Source organism: Taudactylus pleione, unplaced genomic scaffold (assembly GCF_031769625.1).
Source record: "Taudactylus pleione unplaced genomic scaffold, aTauple2 ptg000842l, whole genome shotgun sequence".
Classification (NCBI taxonomy): Eukaryota; Metazoa; Chordata; class Amphibia; order Anura; family Myobatrachidae; genus Taudactylus; species Taudactylus pleione.
Window position 1 is genome coordinate 4,941,560 of NW_028285244.1, and position 24,829 is coordinate 4,966,388.

Consider the following 24,829-nt stretch of genomic DNA (forward strand, 5'->3'; position numbering starts at 1 on the left):
CTAGTCACTCTGCTGTTTGGTATCATCGTGTGCACCACACTGAGCATGGACCAGAGATAGCAAAGGAGAAAGTAGTCTGAGGAGACCAGAAAGACAATTATAGACAAACATTAAGGGTGAAGGCTATGAGACCATCTGCAAGCAGCTCGGTGTTCCTGTGACTACAGCTGCAAATATTACAGGTATTAAGAAATTTAAAGTCCATGGGACTGTAGCCAACCTCCCTGGATGCGGTGCAAGAGGAAAATTGACCCCAGATTAAACTAAAGGATAGTGAGAAGGGTAGAAAAAAAGCCATGGATAATTTAAAAAGAGATACAAACTTAACTCCAAGGTCATGGTAAGCCAGTGTCTGATCGCACCACCCGACGCTATTTGAACGACAGTGGGCTCCAGGGAAGATGACCCAGGAGAACTTCACTTATGAAAAAAAAGCTAGACTGGAATTTGCTAAGATGCGTACTGGCCACAATGCTTCTGGGAGAGTGTCCTGTAGCATTTTGGCAAGTCACACAGCTCTGTGTTAACAGATTAAAGAAATGAAACTTTCAAAGAAAAAATCACCATACATAGTGTAGTGTGAGACATGGAGGAGGTACGGTTATGTTTTGGGACTGCTTTTATGTATCTAGCACGGGTTGCCTTGAACGTGTGCAGTGCACAATGAGATTTCAAGAACATTAAACCGTGATACTACTTTGCAAATAAACAATACATAATTATATTTGATTAACCTACTATTTAACATTAGGAATTCATTATTTCACTATATTAACCACTTGCCTGGTATGGTCGTACAAGATACGACCATACCAGACTGAGCTTTCCCTGACATGGTCTTATCAGATACGACCAGTCAGAAACGCCCAGTGGGCGGCTTGCTGGAAGTTAACTTCCGGCAGTCGCCCATGTCAGTGGGACCTCCCGATCCCTCTGCTCCCTTGATCCTACCCCTGTGTCGATCACTGCTGGAAGCAGTGCTCAGGCAGCCCCGTGCCGGCGGCCCCCCTCACCCGGCGGATGTAAAGGAGATGGAGCAGCCGCCGGGCAAATCAGACAGACAGCCCACGGTGCTCCAGGACAGAGCAGCTGCGAGGCAAATCTTCCTCTCCCCTCCGCCTATCCTCACCGTAGCTAGAGATAGCCCGGTGGCTGCATAGAAGATGGAGCAGCCGCCGGGTAAAACCTCCTCCCCCCGCCGCTGTAGATATAGTGGCAGTCTGGTGGCTGGAGAGACAGCGTTTTCAAGCACCTTCCCCAGTTACCACCCACAAACGGTTCATTCTGTCACTCAAACTAACGACCTGGCTGTGTTCAAGGAGAGAGAAATTTCTGATCGTAAGAGCTAGTTTGCGCAGGCGCATTGCGAACTTTACGCATGTGCAGTTTAGCAAACATCGGTGGCGTACGACCGTGCGGCCGCAACGACCGACTCTGAATGAGGTCCTCTGTCCCCAGGAGCAAAGGGGCATAATTCGGCATTGTGATTATACACCCTTTGTTGTGCCTGTTGGGACTGTTCCATTTGATCTCTCACTATTGGCACCACTGCAGTTATTCTTTCCTGCATCTAGGAAACATGCAATATCCGGCAATCCCCTTGGGTGTTACCCATACAGCAAATTAGAAGGCAAGAACCCTGTTAAAAATTGCGGTACCCCTCTAATGACCAGCAATAAATTTGCCAGCAAATAATACCAATTTTTACCATATTTATCCACCACTTGCTTGATCATATTCTTTAGAGTTTTGTTAAACCTCTCCACTAAACCATCACTCTGAGGGTGATACACGGAGGTCTTTAGATGATTAACCTCAAACAGATGGCACAACTCTTTCATGATTCTTGTCATAAAAGGGGTACCCTGATGATATAGGATTTCCTTTGGTGTTCACACTCTGCTAAAGACATGTACTGTTTCCTAGCAATTATCTTTATTGATGTATTGTGCAATGGTATTGCTTCCAGGTATCTGGTAGTGTATTCCACTACCACTAAAATATACTGATGATCCTGGGTAAAAAAAATTCTAACAGAGGTTTCTTCTACCCATAGATGTGCTACAGTTATGTGTCACAAGATCAGGTCAAGGGGTGCCGTCTCCTGTGTGTAAACGGTAACATTTCTGTTGTAGTAGCTGAATAATGTCACATCATTCCAGCTAGTTTTATTTCACAGCACAAACTAAATAAAATATAAAAATAAATCCTGAACTGTTCGGCATTAACTTTACATAAATCTCCCTCTCTAAGGGTTGGAGGACCTAATGTCTAACTCACACAAAACAGAATTGCATAGCAGTGTCTCTCAACAGGTCTGTCAGCCTGCTCCCCAGGTACTGAGAGACTGCCCAGAGAACCTGCACACCTTTTATCAGCCTCTCACAGGTGGTCTGGCAATCAAGACTGCTCATTTCCTGTATAATCACCACACAGAAGTTAAGAACCGGGGTCATATATATCTCCCATGAACAGCTTTCCCAGTGTTTTTGTCACAATCAGTATCTGGAAAAAATATATTTATTATAAGGCTCTATTTAACTATAGGGATTTTGTGACAGTGCACAGCCTTATTTTAAATGTCTTCTCCTTACTATCTCTATTTTATTTAGCAGAAGTTTAATGATATGTTATAATTCCAAGATAATTATTAATGTATTGTATACCAATAAATGTTTTATTTTAAGTGTTATATTTTGCAAGATGAATGTGCACTCTATAAAAGGGACTATCTTACTATATTTTTGAAATCTAAAGACTATCAAGGGTTTCTGAAGCGAAACATACTGCTTAGTGTCAGAAAGATCTGTCTCAGTCGCAGATCATGGGTCCTCTAACAGGATAATGACCCAAAACACACAGCTAAAAGCACCCAAGCATGGATAAGAGCAAATCATTGGACTATTCGGAACTGGCTGTCTATGAGCCATAACCTGAATCCTATCAAAGATCTATGGAAAGAGCTGAAACATGCAATCTGGAGAAGGCACCCATCAAATCTGAGACAGCTGGAGCAATGTGCTTGGGAAAAATTGGCCAAACTACCCTTTGACAGGTGCAGAAGTCTCATTGAGACATAGGCGTCTATATAATGGGTGCAAAGTGTGCGGTGCACACGGGTCCCTGGGTCCAGGGGGCCCACACTGCATACCCTGCACCTATAGTTAAAATTATACTTACCTCTCTGCAGATTCCGAAGTGCTGCTCCGCAGCACCAGACCGGCACTGCGGAGCAGCAAACGCTCACTGGGAAAATGGCGGTGGACATTTTCACAGTGATCTGTGTGTGCGCAAAAAAGATGTCCCTGGGAAAGCAGGCGCGGGCGCCATTTTCCCGAAGGCCGGCACATGCGCAGTAGACTCTGGCATGAAGCCAGAATCTAGAGCGCTTTGTGCGCTGACAGAGAGGAGGGGGCCCAAACAGAGGCTGCACACGGGCCGCCTCCTGTCTTAAAACACCCCTGCAATGAGAGCTACAGAAATCGCAGTGATTGTCTCTAACGGTTGTGCATCAAAATATTGGGTTAAGGGTCCCATCATTTTTATTCAAATGCAAAGTCTGATTTCTATTATATATGGAATAAACTACAATGGATGTCAATTACTTTTCACAGTTTCAAGTTATTCCAGAAAAAAAATATGGGTTCTACTGTACTTTTTTCATCGAAGGGAATCAACACATTCGACCACATCTGTATATGGACACATACGCTTACACACATGTATACATCTATCTATCTATCTATCTATCTATCTATCTATCTATCTATAGTTTATCAGCAGATAATTAGAAGATTTGTGGACTTACAGGTCACAGGTGGAGCAGTGGTGACACTGATCGGGTTTAATCATCTGACATTTCTCACAATATCTGATCTCTATATTAGGAGAAAACAAAGATTAATGCATAAAACCCAACTGTACAGCAAGAGAAAGACGGAGTTTATGTGAGATTACCGTAGGTGTGTTCTTCCCTCAGCAGGTGTTATTCTGACAATGGAATGAATTAGAGGTATCCTCCAAATTCCAATGTAATTTACTATATAATGACAAAGCCACTGACTGGACAACAGAAATAGGCAACCGGACAGGCTTCACAGGCCGCACATTATTCTCAATTATACAAATTAAAATACAGAGAGGGTTTAGTGATTACTATGTCATCAATTCAGCCAGATGTCACCTCATACACAGAGGCCGATCACTTCTCAGCAATGTCCGCATGGTGGCTCAACAGGAACGCACCCAGGTACCATCGCTCATTTTACTTCACACCACATAGATTTACTACTGAAATACCCGGTAATATTGCTTTGTGCTAAGTACATTTAGAAATTAAAGGAAAGTCTCTAGAGCACAGCAGCTCCCCCCTCTCAAAGCTGGATGAAGGCTTTGGGGGGCCAGGGCACTTAAGACTGCGGGGCCCTAAAAAGCAACATTTGAGACACGGAGATTGGGTCATATTGCTCGATCCTTCTGTGTGTACATGAACAGGGGGCGTGACCAGATGTCACGCCCCCATTTTACTTCACGCTGGGGGCATGCAGATAGCTTCTACAGCTGCTGGGCTGCCCCCAGCCTCACGCACACAGCAGGTGAAAACATTCACTCCCTACCTTTCCTCCAGCCCACAGGTGGGACAGTAGTACCCAAAATACAGGACTGTCTCACCAAAATTGCTATGGTTGCAGGTATATGCATACATACATAGTCACACACATATATACAGTCACACACTTATGCACAAACACATACTGTAACAGTCACCCACATTTACATATTTATATGTGCAGTCACACACTTATACACATACATATTGTCACACACATACACAAATGTACAGTCACACACAGTCGCACACTTATACGCATGCATATAGTCACACACATACAGCATACTTGCCTATTCTTATGTAATGGCCAAGAGGCTCCCGGAAATCAAGTGGCACTCCCGGCTGCCCAGCGGGGTGGGCAAGTCTCTCGGAGCCACAAAACAAATGTTAATAATCCAAGCGCTTCACGAATATGAGAATGATGCTGCAAAGGTGCAAAGTGTACACCCAAAAAAACACTCTAAATAGACACAAAGAAAAATAGGTGCACCCTGCGCAAAAAACTCAATAGGGAATGATTTAGAAACAAATATGTTCAATCACTTTTAAATTGTCACTCTAAATAAAATTACTGTATTACACTATTGCGATTTTCCCTTGTTTTTATATTTGAGGAACAAGAGGTACCATAGTGTTTGAAGAGGAAACTGAGTGGCTTATGTGACTTTGGGCAGACCAGTATATTATAGAAGAAAGACGTTTACCATGTTATTATGAAGAAACTTTTTTAAATTGGACCTATTCTTCTTTTTGTTGCACCTATTCATTATTAATGGTGACATTGGACTTATTATTTTTTATCTATTTATTTATTCATTTATTCAAAAGATCGATTCAAGAATCTTGCATCTGGTGGGGATATCAATAATTCATTTTATATTATCAATTGAACATATTTGTTTCTAAATCATTCCCTAATGAGTTTTTTGCGCAGGGTGCACCTATTTTTCTTTAAGTCTCCCGGAGCCGTCCGCCACCCGTCCACTTAGTGAAGTTGGCGGTCCCAATGGCTGATGACACAATTCCTGCTGGTTTGCATCATCATGCCCAGATTCACAATGCTGGTAATCACAGCATCATGTAGCAGGGGACGGGACCATTATGATGCAATTGCATCATCACTCCCGCACACTTTGCCGCAACACCACCCACCTCTTCTGCTAAGCCAACCTGGTTTCCCGGAGGGAGTAGCCTGTAAGTTGGCAAGTTTGCCATACAGTCACACACTTATACACATACATATAGTCACACACACAGTCACACACTTATACACATACTGTATATACATACTATCACACACATAGTCATACACATACTGTACATCAATCAGTCACACACATACATATGGTCACACACTTATACACATATACATATTGTGTCCTCCCTCCTTATCTTACATAATGACTTTGCACACTGGGCCGGATTCAGAGGTGGAAGCAAGTGATGTCAGTGATGCGTCTTCGGCCACAGCGAAGCACAAAAAAATTATGATAATGCTGAAGGTGATGTAATGAGATGCCCACCTTCCGCTACTCTGATCCACTACCTGTGTCCAAAAACGCAGCATCGCATCATCAATGGCAACATCGCAGTAAACATCGGACATCTGAGCAACCTATAGGTTGCTCAGATTTCCCACCACAAGTAAAGTGTCAATACACCAGCATTTTAGACTTTCCTTATAGTCAGCTACCCCAAATGGCCTGTAAATTAGACTGCAGCTTCCCCCACACTGTGACTTGAAGCCAAAGCAGCATCTCGGCACATGCACACTACAGCTACGCTGCAGTTAGAAACCATCGGACAGCTGCAACCAAATCAGCGTAGTATCCAAGGCTAATTTAGGCCCACTGTCTGCAGCTGCTCCTGCCTCCTCTCTCCCAAGCAGCTGATGGCACAGAGTACACAGTGCTGTGTAGCCCCGCCCCCTGACCCCTCTCCCTTTCAATTTCTACAGCTCGCACAACTACAGCTGTAATCAAAGCTGGAGGGATCCCTAAGAGAGGGGGCCCCGGGCACTGTGTAATCCGACTCTGCCCCTACTGTACCTGCTATGATATTGATGGGCATGCATTTAACAGCTTGTGTGAGAATATCCTGCTTGTATTCCTGCCGTTCCTCCTTCTGGTACAGCTCCTTGTCATACAGGGGTAACAGAAACTAAAGGAGAGACACAGGATAACATTAGGGAGATGGCTGGTGAGAGCAAACACTACTGTGTGACTAACATAGAATAAAGGCTCTATTCAATATGTTAATTATCGGACGCCGATAATTTAAGTTCCTACTCGACACGAGCCCTGGAGCAATTCATCATTACTCGGGCGCGGAGACAGCTTATCCAGAGTAGTGAGAAAAGTGTGCATGCGTGACCTGTATGTCCAATGTCCGGTGGAAGGAGCCGGACAGGAATGGAGGGAAATAAAAGGATCCCTCTTAGCGACTGGGACTCCTTCTCATAGGGAAGGAGCAGGTAGCGGGAGCACTTGCATTTGAAGATGGCGAATGCTCCCGCAATCAAGCCCACGAAAATATTGTAATTTGTGAGCTGGATGAATTCTGTCCCCATACTAGTGTATGGGGACGGCGGGCCATTCCGGCAAGCAGGTGATATCTCCTGCTTTACCCTTTTGATGAATATTAATTTTCACCTGCTTTTGTAGAAATTAAGTGATGATGAATAGAGCCCCAAGGGGTTAATGTATCAAGCAGTGAAAAAAATGAGGAAGTGGACAAGTGGAAGATGCCCATAGCAACCAATCAGCTTCTACCTTCAGTATCATTTTATAGAATGTACTTGATAAATGCTACCTCAAAGCTGATTGGTTGCTATGGCAACTTCTCCATTGGTCCTCCTCTCTACTCTTTTCACTGCTTGATACATCACCCCCTAAGTACTATCACATGTCATATAGGAAGAGTTGCTGACAGATGACACAGGGGCCTATTAATATTTGCAGGATATCCCCTGAACTCACTCATTTGGGGGGTACCCTCAAATATTAAGTATCTTCTGAATGTATCTAGGGGGATCCCCCATTTTTTATAGCTGCCTATTTGCCGAATTTAGCTTCGCATTCCGGAGCTTGACCCCGGTAGCTAACGCCATGTCCAAATGGCGACAGTTGTAGTAGCCCATAGACTAACGTCTGCAAATGGTACCTGAGAGGTATCCTTAGTCAGCAGACTGCGCATGAACAGTAATACGCCCGGCTCACAAAGGAGAAGTAAAGTATCGGAACCCATTATTTCCAGTGACCCTGTACCCACTCACATTTTTGGTTTGGTTTGGGTGTTAGCTGTGTCAGGCTGCTTTGATGCTGCTCGTTCCATCTAAAGGAGCTAATATTTGTCAACACCATTTAAGATTCCGTTCGTTTTGATGGAAAAGCATTGGGAACATACCCACTGGTGTTATCCATGCATTTAGCGGTCTTCTCATAGACACAAATAAAGAACAGGTATTTACAAATGCACTTCAACCACATATGAATGCTATTAAAATCCCTTGCCATGTCGTAGGGTTCAGTTTTGAAGGCTAATGTCTTATCTCGCCAGTCGTTTCTACATAACATGTCATATGCACCATGCAGCATACACGGCGTTAATATATAATAAAAGAGGTACATTGTACTTTGTATTTACCTGTTTGGGTGGGTTAGCTGGACGGGTAAATACCGTCGTCCAATACGACCACGCAAGCATTGTAAAAAACAGATGAAAGAACACCAAGTCGGCAACTGGAATAGTAAATCAAAAGTTAGTACATGGCAAATTATCACAGATTATTCCTGTTTCTTTATTTTTTTTATATAAACTCATTAGACCTGAAAAACCTGGAACGCTACAACTGTTGTGGGACTATAAGTTACAGAATCCCTGGCAGCTTTATAGTCCCACCAAAACCTAGAGAGACCCTCAGCTTGCTGCCTTTGCTCACCGTCAACCATGAACTGAGCTCAGTTATTTTTATGCCATCTCCATGTTAGGGTAAGTGCATTTCTGTGGCTTTGGGTAATTATCTTTTCAATAAGTTTCTTTCAGAGTAACCAAATGCCTGTAATCGTCTCTAGCTTTATATGTGGGGAAATGGGACATTGCAACACAAACTGAGACATCGGTCACAAACGCTCTTTGTGGTCAGGATCACAGTCTGACTGGCCTAAATGTTCAGGTATTAATTAGAAAACTTCATATCTCAGAGAGTGATAGAGACGGGAATATTCATTTATGACAATATATGATGCACTAAGAAGATGCCACAATGTAGCCTATGGATGTATGTGTACCAAACCCCAATGAAAAAGGCCACAGACTTTCATAATCCTTACCTTTTGGACATAGGACCTCATTCAGAGGCGGTCGTTAGTTGTAAGTGGTCGCACTGAATCAGGATGGCCACTTGCATCCTGGACGAACGCCTCCTTGTCGATCGCTAAGCTGTGGGTTAATACCCACAGCTCTAGCGACCGACATGGGTGATGGTCGCGATGGTCAAGACCATCGCGACCATCGGGGCTTACGACTAGACCCTAAGGTTGGGTCTGGGCACTCGTAAGCCCCAGGGAGCTTCATGCTCTGATCGAGCAGGAAGCTCCCCACTGACATCACTGCTGATGTCAGTGGGGCCGCCCCCAAACGGCAAGGGTTTCGGCGGGAACGCCTCCATTTGGGCAGGCACGCCACCTGCCCGCCTCCCAAACGTCTGCTGAGAGACCCCTAGCGACGGAGCGTCCGTCTCTAGAACCGGCTCCATCGTGCGCATGCCCAGTGGGACAATATCGAGTCGGTTTGCGAGCGCTCAACGCTTGCGACCAACTCTGAATGACCCCCATAATCCTGAGCAATAAAGGGGGTGATTTAATTGTTTTATAGAGTGCCTAAACTAATGGATACTCGGCGGAGCAATTCACTTGCTGCTCCATTTGCGCGCACATAGGCGTGGTTAGACAAATTTATGCTCGTGGTCTACTGAGGTGGCGATGCAGAAATGTGCGATAAATCGGCTATTTGGGAATCCAAAGCAGGACTTTAGATGGGGTTAGCTGCTATACACGGCTAAACTCCGTGCTTTTGTGTGCACAAATGCGTCACGGGCGCCCAAACGGAGCAACAATTGAATTGCTCCGTTGGGCGCACATTGCGTTTGGGCGCCCAAAAAATTGAATCGTCCCCAAAAGACATAATTTGGCACTTTGGGGTTTAAGTTGAATAACTGCAGATCTATTCTTTTTCTGAATCACATAAACAAAGAAATGTCTCATTGTCTGTGGGCATGTACATATACCAGTGCACGTGTGTACGACTATTACATATTCATAGACATAAATATTACAGATCATACTATCTTTGTGCTGGACCATTCCCTCTTGACTGCCATAAAATCTACTTTAAGCTAAAGATTTTTTCTTACCCAAATTTTTTATTACCCCATTCCCTGATGCCCTTTTATCATTGTATATATGAGGTATAATCCTCAAATATAAAGTTTACCCCAGATGTATGAAGGAGGGAGCGCAGCAGATATCTCCGATACCCAGGGCCGCCAAGAGCCGCGCCGGGCCCGGGTGACAGGGGGTGTGACCTAATTGTGGCATTTTCCCTTATGGAAAATAAACTGAAGAAAAAACATTTTAGCAGCGGCGCGAAGTGCTGGGAGGGGGCGCTGTGAGCCCCTCAGCCCGACACACAGCCAATGGGGAGCGCGATCAGCGTGACTGCTCCCTCCATAGGCATTGGAGACTGCTCCAGCTGCTACACAGCAGCTGCGAGCAGTCTCCCACTGCAACCCAGCACACAGCAGTGTGTGCTGGGCTGCTGTGATGTAGAAAGGAGGGGGGAAACCTATGGGGGAAGCTGCTGCCTGAGGAAATGGAGAGATCACAGCAGGTATAGGTAGGGGCGCCGAGAGGGGGGGAGCGGGTACAAATTACCCGGCCCCTCCAGCAAGCCCGGGCCAGGTTAATATTTACCCGCTCCCCCCCTCTCGGCGTCCCTGCCGATACCTGCTGTGATCCCTCCATTTCCTCAGGCAGCAGCTTCCCCCATAGGTTTCTATGGGGGATGCAATGCTGCCAAATTTACCAACATCCGGAATGCGATGCATTCCAGATATTGGCTCCCGCAGCGAATGCCATCTTAAGATGGCGTTAGCCGCTGTAGTCTATGGACTACAGCGCGCCCAATTAGCCAGCGGAGGGTTCTCGGGAATCCTCCCCCAGCAATGGCAGCCGTGCATGTGCAGCAGCCCGGGCAGCTCTCTGGGCACATCGCAGGGACGGGCTCCTTTCGGGGTCCATGTCGCTGTGTGTGCCGGATTATATATCCGGGTGCTAGGGTCGCATATTACAATGCGATCATGGGCGGTAATGTCATGCCCAGATAGCATTGCAATAAATGGGGGCCTCAGTGCTTAACCTCCTTTAGTCCTAAGGAGAGAAGTATCAAGCCTTGGAGGATTAAGGGCCTGATTCAGAGCCGGACGCAATTAGCGCTCGCTCGTTCAGAAAAAGGGGGTGGCTATTCAAATGATCCGTTCGCTCTTTGCGGTCTGTTGACGCCTCCATGTCTGAACGAGCGAACAAAACTTGCGGACGTTTATTTGAAAAATACGCCCCCTGGCCGCTCGCATCATACGTCATTTCCGCTATTTATTAGATTATTCGAGTACATCGAACAGCGTATGAGCTGCTCGCTATTCTTGTGGTTGGTTTTTGCTACCACTATATTGCGAGCAGTTCTGGCTATAAAATAACCCAGTGACGTGGTCAATGACGCTGCTGTTGTAATTATGCACACCCATAAAACGCCCGTTTTGACCTTTTGGCACGCCTGCGTTCTTAATTCCACTCCCCGTTTTCAAGCACCTTCCCCTGTTACCACCCACATACGCCTCATCCTGTCACTCAAAGTAGCAGGCATTCGCTATATAGCGAACAAACGATTTTCGGCCGCACTGACTGGTTCACGCATGCGTATTATAAACCGTACGCATGCGCAGAAGTGCGAACATCGCTCGGAACGAGCGTACTGCCGCTTACGAGCGGCTCTGAATCAGGCCCTAAGTGAAGTTGCCAAAAGCAACTAATCAGCTTCTGTCATTCATCCTCTCTCCAAGGCTGGATGCACCTTCTCCCTAATCTGCTCTCTGCTTTGTGTGTAGTCACTGTTATTATTTGTTTTTTTGCAGACATTTTTATAATTATTTATTTCATTTGAGGACAAAATGTGTTTTTATTCCTTATCTACTATTTTACACAATACAAAACATCATACTGACCTTACCAGCTCTGTAATTAAATAAAAAGAAAACTTACCTTTTTCAATTTCTAATTTTACTGTCACTGTAGTAAAAGGAAGACAAAAATAATCTTATATTACTATCTGTAGTATAAACCAATGGCCCTCATTCAGAGCCGCTCGTTAGCGGCAGTACGCTCGTTCCGAGCGATGATTGCACATCTGCGCATGCATACGCTTTTTAGTACGCATGAACGAACCAGTCAGTGCGGCCGAAAATCCTTTGTACGCTATATAGCGAGTGCCTGCTATTTTGAGTGACAGAATGAGGCGTATGTGGGTGGTAACAGGGGAAGGTGTTTGAAAATGGGGAGTGGAGATCCGAACGCAGGCGTGCTTAAAGGTCAAAACGGGCGTTTTATGGGTGTGTATATTTAAAACAGCAGCGTCATTGACCACGTCACTGGGTTATTTTATAGCCAGAACTGCACGCAAATTTGTGGTAGCAAACACCAACCACAAGAATAGCGAGCAGTTCATACGCTGGTCGATGTACTCGATTAATCTAATAAATAGCGGACATGACGTAGGATGCGTGCGGCCAGGGGGCGTTTTTATCAAATAAACGAGCGTATGTTTTGCTCGCTCGTTCAGACTTAGAGGTGTGAACAGACTGCAATGTGCGTACGGATCATTTGAATAGCCACCCCTTGTTTTTAAACGAACGACCGCAAATAGCGAACGGCTCTGAATGAGGGCCAATGTTTGCAGTTTGTTCGCGTACATTTAAAAAATTACTTATAATGACCTAAAACATGGATACACTCTATAGCTGATAATAGTAAAGAGCGTATTAATCTGAAATTATGTGACTGTATATTTTACAGGTGATGGCCGCCGCCAGACAACTTTCATTTATTAGATTGTCCATGCTGTATTTTTTTTTTAAGGGGCTTTAAACATTAGTCCTCTATAATCCAGCAGTCAAATCTGCATCTCTCACTAGAGTAAAGCCAGCCAGGAGAAGCACACTACACACATACCTCATAAGACGTACACCTACTAAGTACATACCTCATAAGACGTACACCTACTAAGTACATACCTCATAAGACGTACACCTACTAAGTACATACCTCATAAGACGTACACCTACTAAGTACATAACTCATAAGACGTACACCTACTAAGTACATACCTCATAAGACGTACACCTACTAAGTACATACCTCATAAGACGTACACCTACTAAGTACATACCTCATAAGAAGTACACCTACTAAGTACATACCTCATAAGAAGTACACCTACTAAGTACATACCTCATAAGACGTACACCTACTAAGTACATACCTCATAAGAAGTACACCTACTAAGTACATACCTCATAAGAAGTACACCTACTAAGTACATACCTCATAAGACGTACACCTACTAAGTACATACCTCATAAGAAGTACACCTACTAAGTACATACCTCATAAGAAGTACACCTACTAAGTACATACCTCATAAGAAGTACACCTACTAAGTACATACCTCATAAGACGTACACCTACTAAGTACATACCTCATAAGTCGTACACCTACTAAGTACATACCTCATAAGACGTACACCTACTAAGTACATACCTCATAAGAAGTACACCTACTAAGTACATACCTCATAAGACGTACACCTACTAAGAACATACCTCATAAGACGTACACCTACTAAGTACATACCTCATAAGAAGTACACCTACTAAGTACATACCTCATAAGAAGTACACCTACTAAGTACATACCTCATAAGACGTACACCTACTAAGTACATACCTCATAAGACGTACACCTACTAAGTACATACCTCATAAGACGTACACCTACTAAGTACATACCTCATAAGAAGTACACCTACTAAGTACATAACTCATAAGAAGTACACCTACTAAGTACATAACTCATAAGAAGTACACCTACTAAGTACATACCTCATAAGACGTACACCTACTAAGTACATACCTCATAAGACGTACACCTACTAAGTACATACCTCATAAGAAGTACACCTACTAAGTACATACCTCATAAGACGTACACCTACTAAGTACATACCTCATAAGACGTACACCTACTAAGTACATACCTCATAAGAAGTACACCTACTAAGTACATACCTCATAAGAAGTACACCTACTAAGTACATACCTCATAAGACGTACACCTACTAAGTACATACCTCATAAGAAGTACACCTACTAAGTACATACCTCATAAGAAGTACACCTACTAAGTACATACCTCATAAGACGTACACCTACTAAGTACATACCTCATAAGACGTACACCTACTAAGTACATACCTCATAAGACGTACACCTACTAAGTACATACCTCATAAGAAGTACACCTACTAAGTACATACCTCATAAGAAGTACACCTACTAAGTACATACCTCATAAGACGTACACCTACTAAGTACATACCTTATAAGACGTACACCTACTAAGTACATACCTTATAAGAAGTACACCTACTAAGTACATACCTTATAAGAAGTACACCTACTAAGTACATACCTTATAAGACGTACACCTACTAAGTACATACCTCATAAGAAGTACACCTACTAAGTACATACCTCATAAGAAGTACACCTACTAAGTACATACCTCATAAGTACACCTACTAAGTACATACCTCATAAGACGTACACCTACTAAGTACATACCTCATAAGACGTACACCTACTAAGTACATACCTCATAAGACGTACACCTACTAAGTACATACCTCATAAGAAGTACACCTACTAAGTACATACCTCATAAGACGTACACCTACTAAGTACATACCTCATAAGAAGTACACCTACTAAGTACATACCTCATAAGAAGTACACCTACTAAGTACATACCTCATAAGACGTACACCTACTAAGTACATACCTCATAAGAAGTACACCTACTAAGTACATACCTCATAAGAAGTACACCTACTAAGTACATACCTCATAAGAAGTACACCTACTAAATACATACCTCATAAGAAGTACACCTACTAAGTACATACCTCATAAGACGTACACCTACTAAGTACATACCTCATAAGACGTACACCTACTAAGTACATACCTCATAAGACGTACACCTACTAAGTACATACCTCATAAGACGTACACCTACTAAGTACATACCTCATAAGACGTACACCTACTAAGTACATACCTCATAAGACGTACACCTACTAAGTACATACCTCATAAGACGTACACCTACTAAGTACATACCTCATAAGAAGTACACCTACTAAGTACATACCTCATAAGAAGTACACCTACTAAGTACATACCTCATAAGACGTACACCTACTAAGTACATACCTCATAAGACGTACACCTACTAAGTACATACCTCATAAGAAGTACACCTACTAAGTACATACCTCATAAGAAGTACACCTACTAAGTACATACCTCATAAGACGTACACCTACTAAGTACATACCTCATAAGACGTACACCTACTAAGTACATACCTCATAAGACGTACACCTACTAAGTACATACCTCATAAGAAGTACACCTACTAAGTACATACCTCATAAGAAGTACACCTACTAAGTACATACCTCATAAGACGTACACCTACTAAGTACATACCTCATAAGACGTACACCTACTAAGTACATACCTCATAAGAAGTACACCTACTAAGTACATACCTCATAAGACGTACACCTACTAAGTACATACCTCATAAGACGTACACCTACTAAGTACATACCTCATAAGAAGTACACCTACTAAGTACATACCTCATAAGAAGTACACCTACTAAGTACATACCTCATAAGACGTACACCTACTAAGTACATACCTCATAAGAAGTACACCTACTAAGTACATACCTCATAAGACGTACACCTACTAAGTACATACCTCATAAGACGTACACCTACTAAGTACATACCTCATAAGACGTACACCTACTAAGTACATACCTCATAAGACGTACACCTACTAAGTACATACCTCATAAGACGTACACCTACTAAGTACATACCTCATAAGAAGTACACCTACTAAGTACATACCTCATAAGTACACCTACTAAGTACATACCTCATAAGACGTACACCTACTAAGTACATACCTTATAAGAAGTACACCTACTAAGTACATACCTCATAAGAAGTACACCCACTAAGTACATACCTCATAAGAAGTACACCCACTAAGTACATACCTCATAAGACGTACACCTACTAAGTACATACCTTATAAGAAGTACACCTACTAAGTACATACCTTATAAGACGTACACCTACTAAGTACATACCTTATAAGAAGTACACCTACTAAGTACATACCTTATAAGAAGTACACCTACTAAGTACATACCTCATAAGACGTACACCTACTAAGTACATACCTTATAAGAAGTACACCTACTAAGTACATACCTCATAAGAAGTACACCTACTAAGTACATACCTTATAAGACGTACACCTACTAAGTACATACCTCATAAGACGTACACCTACTAAGTACATACCTTATAAGAAGTACACCTACTAAGTACATACCTTATAAGACGTACACCTACTAAGTACATACCTCATAAGAAGTACACCTACTAAGTACATACCTCATAAGAAGTACACCTACTAAGTACATACCTCATAAGTACACCTACTAAGTACATACCTCATAAGACGTACACCTACTAAGTACATACCTCATAAGAAGTACACCTACTAAGTACATACCTCATAAGAAGTACACCTACTAAGTACATACCTCATAAGAAGTACACCTACTAAGTACATACCTCATAAGACGTACACCTACTAAGTACATACCTCATAAGACGTACACCTACTAAGTACATACCTCATAAGAAGTACACCTACTAAGTACATACCTCATAAGAAGTACACCTACTAAGTACATACCTCATAAGAAGTACACCTACTAAGTACATACCTCATAAGACGTACACCTACTAAGTACATACCTCATAAGACGTACACCTACTAAGTACATACCTCATAAGACGTACACCTACTAAGTACATACCTCATAAGAAGTACACCTACTAAGTACATACCTCATAAGAAGTACACCTACTAAGTACATACCTTATAAGACGTACACCTACTAAGTACATACCTTATAAGAAGTACACCTACTAAGTACATACCTCATAAGAAGTACACCTACTAAGTACATACCTTATAAGAAGTACACCTACTAAGTACATACCTCATAAGAAGTACACCTACTAAGTACATACCTTATAAGACGTACACCTACTAAGTACATACCTTATAAGACGTACACCTACTAAGTACATACCTTATAAGACGTACACCTACTAAGTACATACCTTATAAGAAGTACACCTACTAAGTACATACCTCATAAGAAGTACACCTACTAAGTACATACCTTATAAGAAGTACACCTACTAAGTACATACCTCATAAGACGTACACCTACTAAGTACATACCTTATAAGACGTACACCTACTAAGTACATACGTTATAAGAAGTACACCTACTAAGTACATACCTCATAAGACGTACACCTACTAAGTACATACCTCATAAGACGTACACCTACTAAGTACATACCTCATAAGACGTACACCTACTAAGTACATACCTCATAAGAAGTACACCTACTAAGTACATACCTCATAAGAAGTACACCTACTAAGTACATACCTCATAAGAAGTACACCTACTAAGTACATACCTCATAAGAAGTACACCTACTAAGTACATACCTCATAAGACGTACACCTACTAAGTACATACCTCATAAGACGTACACCTACTAAGTACATACCTCATAAGACGTACACCTACTAAGTACATACCTCATAAGACGTACACCTACTAAGTACATACCTCATAAGAAGTACACCTACTAAGTACATACCTCATAAGAAGTACACCTACTAAGTACATACCTCATAAGAAGTACACCTACTAAGTACATACCTCATAAGAAGTACACCTACTAAGTACATACCTCATAAGACGTACACCTACTAAGTACATACCTCATAAGACGTACACCTACTAAGTACATACCTCATAAGAAGTACACCTACTAAGTACATACCTCATAAGAAGTACACCTACTAAGTACATACCTCATAAGACGTACACCTACTAAGTACATACCTCATAAGACGTACACCTACTAAGTACATACCTCATAAGAAGTACACCTACTAACTACATACCTCATAAGAAGTACACCTACTAAGTACATACCTTATAAGAAGTACACCTACTAAGTACATACCTCATAAGAAGTACACCTACTAACTACATACCTCATAAGAAGTACACCTACTAACTACATACCTCATAAGAAGTACACCTACTAAGTACATACCTTATAAGAAGTACACCTACTAAGTACATACCTCATAAGTACACCTACTAAATACAAAACAAAATCATACTTGCTGACATTCTGGTGGGCATAGCAGGGGGAGTGGCGCAGCATAGGGGGTGTGGGTGGGGACATTTCTGGTCATTAGCGATGGAGCGTGGACGTGACCGAGAGATTGCATCGTCGTGTACCCACCTCTGCTACATAATGAAGGTATTTATGAAGAAGGGGGCGGGGTCATAATGATGCGATTCAACGCAAATCGCGTCACCCACCCCCCATGCTGCAGGGGAGTGTATGTGTGTGGGGATTGGTCAGGGGGTAGGCAGCGATTCCGCTTTTCCCGGAAGCACCATCCAAATTCAGGAGCCTCCAGGCCAGAAGAGTAGGCAAATATGAACTAAATACAAATGCAACGTACAATTTGTACACACACAACACTCATATGTTGTATGCACGCAAACAGGTGTGTCCCCATACACCATAGCTTCAGTCTCGCCAAACAGCCCCTCTCACGCGTCAGGTCAGGGCGACACGGTCACCCTGGCATCTTTTTCACTGAAACTGTGCATCTTATTTACGCAAATAACACAACTGGAAGCGACAAAACTACTTATCTAGACTGTACTGATCAATTTGATGTGCAACATTTGTACATCTGTGTGTGTCTGAATCTGTATACAAAGTGCTGCAATGCAGAGGCCACAGCTTTTTCTCACGCCAAGTTTATGCTTCATCTGCGACTTTAAACGAGTTTAAAACTAATTCCTGTGCGCGGGGCCATAACTAGGGTAGTGCCATGGCACAGGGCCGCAGGGCAGGGGGCGCTATTTGGGCCTGTCAATTTTATGTTTATTATCATTCTCACTTGTAGATTCCGCTTTTATCCCCAGAATCTCCTGGCCGCCCCTATCTCCTCCCTGGACCTTCTCCATAAGGCTTTGGCCTATTTTTGGGTGAGCTTCTTATGTCCCTATTTGAAAAATAGGGGGGTGCCAATGCTCTTTCTGGCACAGGGCACCAAAAGTCTAATTACGGCTCTGCTTGTGCGGTCAAAGTCACAGCCCAGGGTCTGTAGTACACTGAGTGGTGTTTTGCTGTGTTTGCAATATGAGTAAAATGCAAAATGTAAAGAAAAGCTCGGTAGTCGGTACGCTACACTGCTGGATGCGGCTCAGTCGTGCTGGGTGTCTCACGCTGTATTGACTAGTTGTATGAGGAGTTCACATCTGTAGGTGCCTATTTATCAAATAATATTCGTGGGATATGTCTCAAAAACACCCGTTCTCGGAGGGTACCCGTCAGGGGTTAAAGTGGGCCGGAACGGGGCGGAACTGCGTTCCGTCACTTGTAATTATCCGCCCACCTTGCCCGGCCACAGCAGCTAAGTACAGGCAGCTGCGGCTGCCTGATTAAGAAGGACACTACCTGGCTTCTCTCTGGCTGCCCCACCTCTGCGCGCACTCCTTGCCCAGTCACAAATTCAGTGATCGGGACTCACCTTAGGAAAGGTCTGGGTCCCAGGGGAAGCGCTGTGCTGCGGCAGGTCAATCCCTGACCGCCTGCCTCCGGGGACCCGAGACAGCCGCACAGCAGAGAGAGACACTGGACAGCGCTCCTGTCATTGAAATAGGTGCCGGTCGTGAAGCAATCAGAGTTCAAGGACCTGCAACCAATCAGCAGCGGCTGCTGGTCCGCGACCTCTGATTGGCTTGCGACCGGCGACAGATTGCAGTGACAGCGGCATTAGGCTGAAGTCCCGGTGCTGCAGCGGCTGCCTGCTGATGCGGGTGCGGGGGGGAGGCCCGACCTGAGAGAGCGGCTCGCTAGGTAAGAGGCTGCTAGGGAGGAGAGGGGAGCATAATGTATAAGGGGCATTATTATTACTGTGTAGCATAATGAGGGGGGAAGCATAATGCTGTTTATTGTGACTGACCCCACTACACACCTAGGTGATAAGGTTACAATGCTCCCCTTCACTGTATCCTCCACCCTCTCTGTATGTGATTTCCCTGCTCCCTCTGGGCCTGATTCAGACCCGCTCGCGAGCGTTCGCAAGCGGTCGATGTTGCCCAAGTGCGCATGCGCACGACGGAGGTGGCTCCGTCGTGCGCATGCACGAGACCCGAATAACGACGGCCAAGCCGTCGTTATGGGTCTCGCATCAAAGGGGGCGTGCTGTCGATGGTGATTGACAGCACGCCCCCTTTGGTGGGCGTGCCAGGGGCGGGGCTGCCCAGACGGAGGCGTTCCCATGGGAACGCCTACCGTCTGGGGCCGGCCCCACTGACATCACTAGTGATGTCAGTGGGAGTAATTTTGGCTCTGATAGAGCCAAAAGCACTCCAGGGCTTGCAGCAGCGAGACCCTATCGCGACCATCATTTTGGCCGCTCGCTATAGCTGTGGGTGGTCACCCACAGCTATGCGGGCGGCCAGGAGGCCGCTCCAAAAAGGAGTAGGGACGGCCCTGATTCAGAGCGAGCGCTCTGTCAGAGCGTCCAGCTCTGAATCAGGGCCTCTGTCCCCTTATATGTGAACACCCATTGACCACTGTACAACCACCCCTGTATATGATCTCCCTTCTCGGACTGTATTTGATCACCTTGCTCTCTCTGTCCCTTCGTCCCTATGCTTGGGTGACTGGGGGTGTAGCACCCACGTTGGAGGGGGGGTTAAAGGCCGGTGAGGGGTGAGTTCCACCATCTTTCTATGGCCACTTTAAGCACTGGTACCCGTAAATATCAAGGATCCGCAGTATGTAAGAAGGAGATATTTCAGATTTCTGCCATGGTCCCTCCATTCCCGATAGAAGAAGCAGCCCCTGTGAGGCCTATTAGGTTGTCGGAGTTAACAAGCCTTCAGATAGTGTTAGCTGCTGTAGCCTGTTGGATATACTCCACAGAAAATACTGGGAGAGAGATCCGTAGGAACCCTCCCTGGCAATGGCCACCGTGCATGCGTAGTAGCGCTGCGGAGTCCTGCTAGAGATGTGAAGCGATCGCTAATCTAACACATAGCAGGGACGCGGCCCTTTAGGAGTATCTGTCCCTGCATGCATATTTTTTATACATTTTTGCAAATCTTAATTTCTTATTGTTGCGAATAACAGCAATAATTAATAAATATGCCCCATAAATCCCTCAGAGGTGTGTACTGTACTACACAGACACACACACTTCATACAACATATATTATGCACTCTACTGTACACATATACATACCATGCACTATACACACAAATCAACACATATGAAAATGCTTTGCACTATTCACACACACTCAGTGTACTGCACACACACTCACATGTAACACACGAGTCCGGTACCAGTGTAGGGACAGCAGGGAGCACAGTACTTACAGATGCACAGCTCATATACATAGGCGTAGTAGAACCAGCACACTACCAGGCACATAAGTAGAACAGGCATCCAGCGGAGCAGCCGCGGGAGGAGGAGCCGAGCCATGATCCGCAGCTGTCAGCAACAACTACTGACTGAGCAGTTGCTATCACTGGCACTGGCTGTATGTGACCTCGGCCACACCCACTTTGTGATGTCACAGAGATCTGGCCGGCTGGGCCGGTGTTCAGATTTGTTCTCCATAGAATAAAGGCAGCCTGCTTTATATACTGCCTATGGGCACTGACACTGGCACTGTAATTACACTTTAAAGTTAGCAGATCAAAGCCATTTTAAACAGGGGTTTGTTACTTTAGAGGCGTGTCTAGTGCCTTTGAGGTATTAGGACCCGTCAACAGACCCTAGCACGCCTCCCCAATTGTTTATTATCGAGAAGAGCATGATTCCGCTTGTGTGCAACACCCACTCTCTTATGTAATAAATTACAATTATATAAACATACTTTTCATTTACTAATAAATGGCCAGGTGTGCCTGCACTGCAGCAGGCCTGGAGTTCACTGTCTCTGGTCTGGACAATTAAATTCTTGCTAAATGAAAACAGAAATTCCAAAAGGACCAGATTAAGTGATTAAGTCCTGTGGGGCCTCGGACAAACTAAATTGTGGTGGCCCCCACCCATAGGCATTGGAACAGGGGGGGGGGACCGGTGGAGTGTTGGACATTAGTGTAAATACGCCTGTTTAGAGGAGTGTCTGTTACACTTCGTAATAGAGCAGATCAGTGGCGTAAGTTCATCCCAGACGCCCGGAGGCAAGTTATAATGTGATGCCCCCCCGTCACAGAGTACAATTGACACTGTGCAATTCGCATGCAGACAGGCTATAGACAGACGAAGGCAGCAGCTGATGGTCTGAAATGAAGCTCTCCACTAGTGAATGGTGGCTTCTTAGGTGCCGGGAAAGGGTGCCATGTATTGGGCGGCCATGACTGTATGCTCTGGGTACATAGTTACAGCCCTAACTGGGGAGAATATGTTGTGGACAATGGAGGCGGTGCCCCTTCAGAGCTGGAACCCGGCGGCAGGCGCCTCCATTGTCTCCCATAGTTCTGCCCCTGGAGCAGATACAGATGATGAATAGCAACCTAAGGGCCTGATTCAGCAGTGATCGCAAATGCAACTATGTACGCAGATTGATCGATCGTTAGCCATTGCGCATGTGTATAAGCCGCAAAGCGCGTGTGCTACGATTGCCCCGTGGCTATGCATGCACGGAGGAATCCATCGCAGAGTGAGTGACAGACTGTGAGTGTTTGGGGTTGGTGACTGGGGAGTGGTCTGAAAAACGCAGGCATGTCTGTTTTGAACGCAGTTGCTTGGACGCAGAGAGCTCAGTGTGTGCGTAGAGACTTGCAGAGTCTTTGGCTGGTCAGACCTGGTGTAAATGCTGTGAGAGTGGTTGATGTGCGTCAATGTTACCGATGTTTACACAGTAGATCGACAGTGAACGGATGTGAGAAAGCCGCAGTGGGTGTCTTTATATCGGCGGTGCTTTTGGAAGCATTATCATATTTTTGCAGCTGCGTTCTGTATGAATATGCATCTGCGAACGCGATAGCGATCCTTACTGCACCAGGCCCTCAGCACGCAAAGGGTGGGAGCATTGAAAATGCATATAAATCTACATACAGGTGAGTACATGTGAGGAAGAGCCCTGGGCTTCAGCCCAGAGTTGATAGACCCCCTGAAGTGGAGACCCCAATTTATTTTTGTGGTCCCCACTTTCCAATGATTTCCAGCCCTGAGCTTACAAGTATGGGGCCAGTCTTACATTATGGCAGGTGGGCCTCACACAGTGTGCCTGGGTCAGCCTGGTGCTGGTTACTGGAAAAACGGGGACCACACCATAGTTTTACCCCTGATTTCTACTTCAGGGTCCATAGGTATCCACAGGATACCTTGGGTATAGGTGTGACGTCAGTCATCGGGCACCATAGAGTTAAGCTTTCAGCCTCCCAGGATGCACTAGGGTCCCCCTCCTATACCCCGCCCCCGAGCCAAGGCACCTCAGTTTAGTTTGGTGCCCGGCCGGAGTCGGGTGCACCTGTTGGAGTGGGGGCTAGAAGAGCCCCTGAAGCTTTTTCTTCATGCAGCTGTGGCTGCACATCTGGATGAACAGCATGGACAGTCAGTCCTGACGTCACACCTATACCCAAGGTATCCTGTGGAACCCTATGGACTTCGTAGAAATAGAGATAACAAGGATAAGTTCTTACCATATCTCATATTTTTTCAGTACCAGACCAAGCTCAGAGCTGGTTATGCTTTTTTTTGGTGGGGGACCCCACATACATTTTTTTTTTTTTTTTTTACATTAACCCTTCCATTACTACTTTACACACAAAAGCCTGCACAGATTATACTAATCTGTGCAGTGCTTTGAATCTGTGGGCCTCATTCACTACGGATCGCAGCTGGGATTACGCATGCAGATCTGCTGCGAAAATATACTATTTGCAACCTGTGTATACATCGGTACCATCGAGTAACATCGACCCCTCACGCACAATTACAGCAGCCCAGACCTGTCTCAGAAATTACAACTCTCGTCGCAAGCAGTGAGTACACAAGCTGCATATGCCGTCGCAGTGGCAAATAATGGCATGCCTGCGTTTCTCCGATCACTCCCACGTCACCACCCCCAAAGGCTGATGTCCCGTCACTCACTCTGCAATGGAATTCTTACTGCGTGCGTGATCGCAGAGCTATCGCAATGCTAACTCACGCACGCACACTGCGATGCATATGCATAATGCACCATCGACGCATACGCACTACGCACCATCGACCGGTCTTTGTACGCAGTTGCAATTGCGATCCATGCTGAATCAGGCCCTGTAAGCGGATTCATGCTACTATTTCTCAGCAAAGTCTATTGTAAATGAGGCAATTCGACTGATCTCGCACATTTCTGAAATCAAATCAAAATAGACAATCCAATACGCTGCTTAGTAAATTTGTGATCTTGAGTCTAAAATGTTCGGCGATGTCCAGCGATTTGGTTTAGAAGTCAAACACAAATCTTAGTAAATTTACCCCTTGGAGTCAGGGGTGGAGTGGCATAGGTCTCACCTGGAAGATTCCGAGTGGGCCGACGTACCTGTGGGGCCGCCTGTTGGCTGGCTCCTCCCATCCCTCAGTCCCCTGCTCTCCATCTACT

General features: G+C 44.6%; 1 protein-coding gene across 1 annotated transcript in view; it reads right to left on the reverse strand.

Annotated features, from left to right (window-relative positions):
- Window positions 1-21,714, reverse strand: part of LOC148474492 (palmitoyltransferase ZDHHC20-like) — a 54,068-nt gene extending 32,354 nt beyond the window's left edge. The window contains exons 1-5 of the mRNA XM_088458586.1: window positions 21,609-21,714; window positions 11,929-11,955; window positions 8,258-8,352; window positions 6,650-6,772; window positions 3,809-3,876 (exon numbers count right to left, since the gene is read on the reverse strand). Coding sequence (XP_088314712.1) covers window positions 3,809-3,876; window positions 6,650-6,772; window positions 8,258-8,352; window positions 11,929-11,955; window positions 21,609-21,714 — 419 coding nt within the window. The remainder of the gene's footprint in view (window positions 1-3,808; window positions 3,877-6,649; window positions 6,773-8,257; window positions 8,353-11,928; window positions 11,956-21,608) is intronic.
- Between the last annotated feature and the right edge of the window lie 3,115 nt (window positions 21,715-24,829).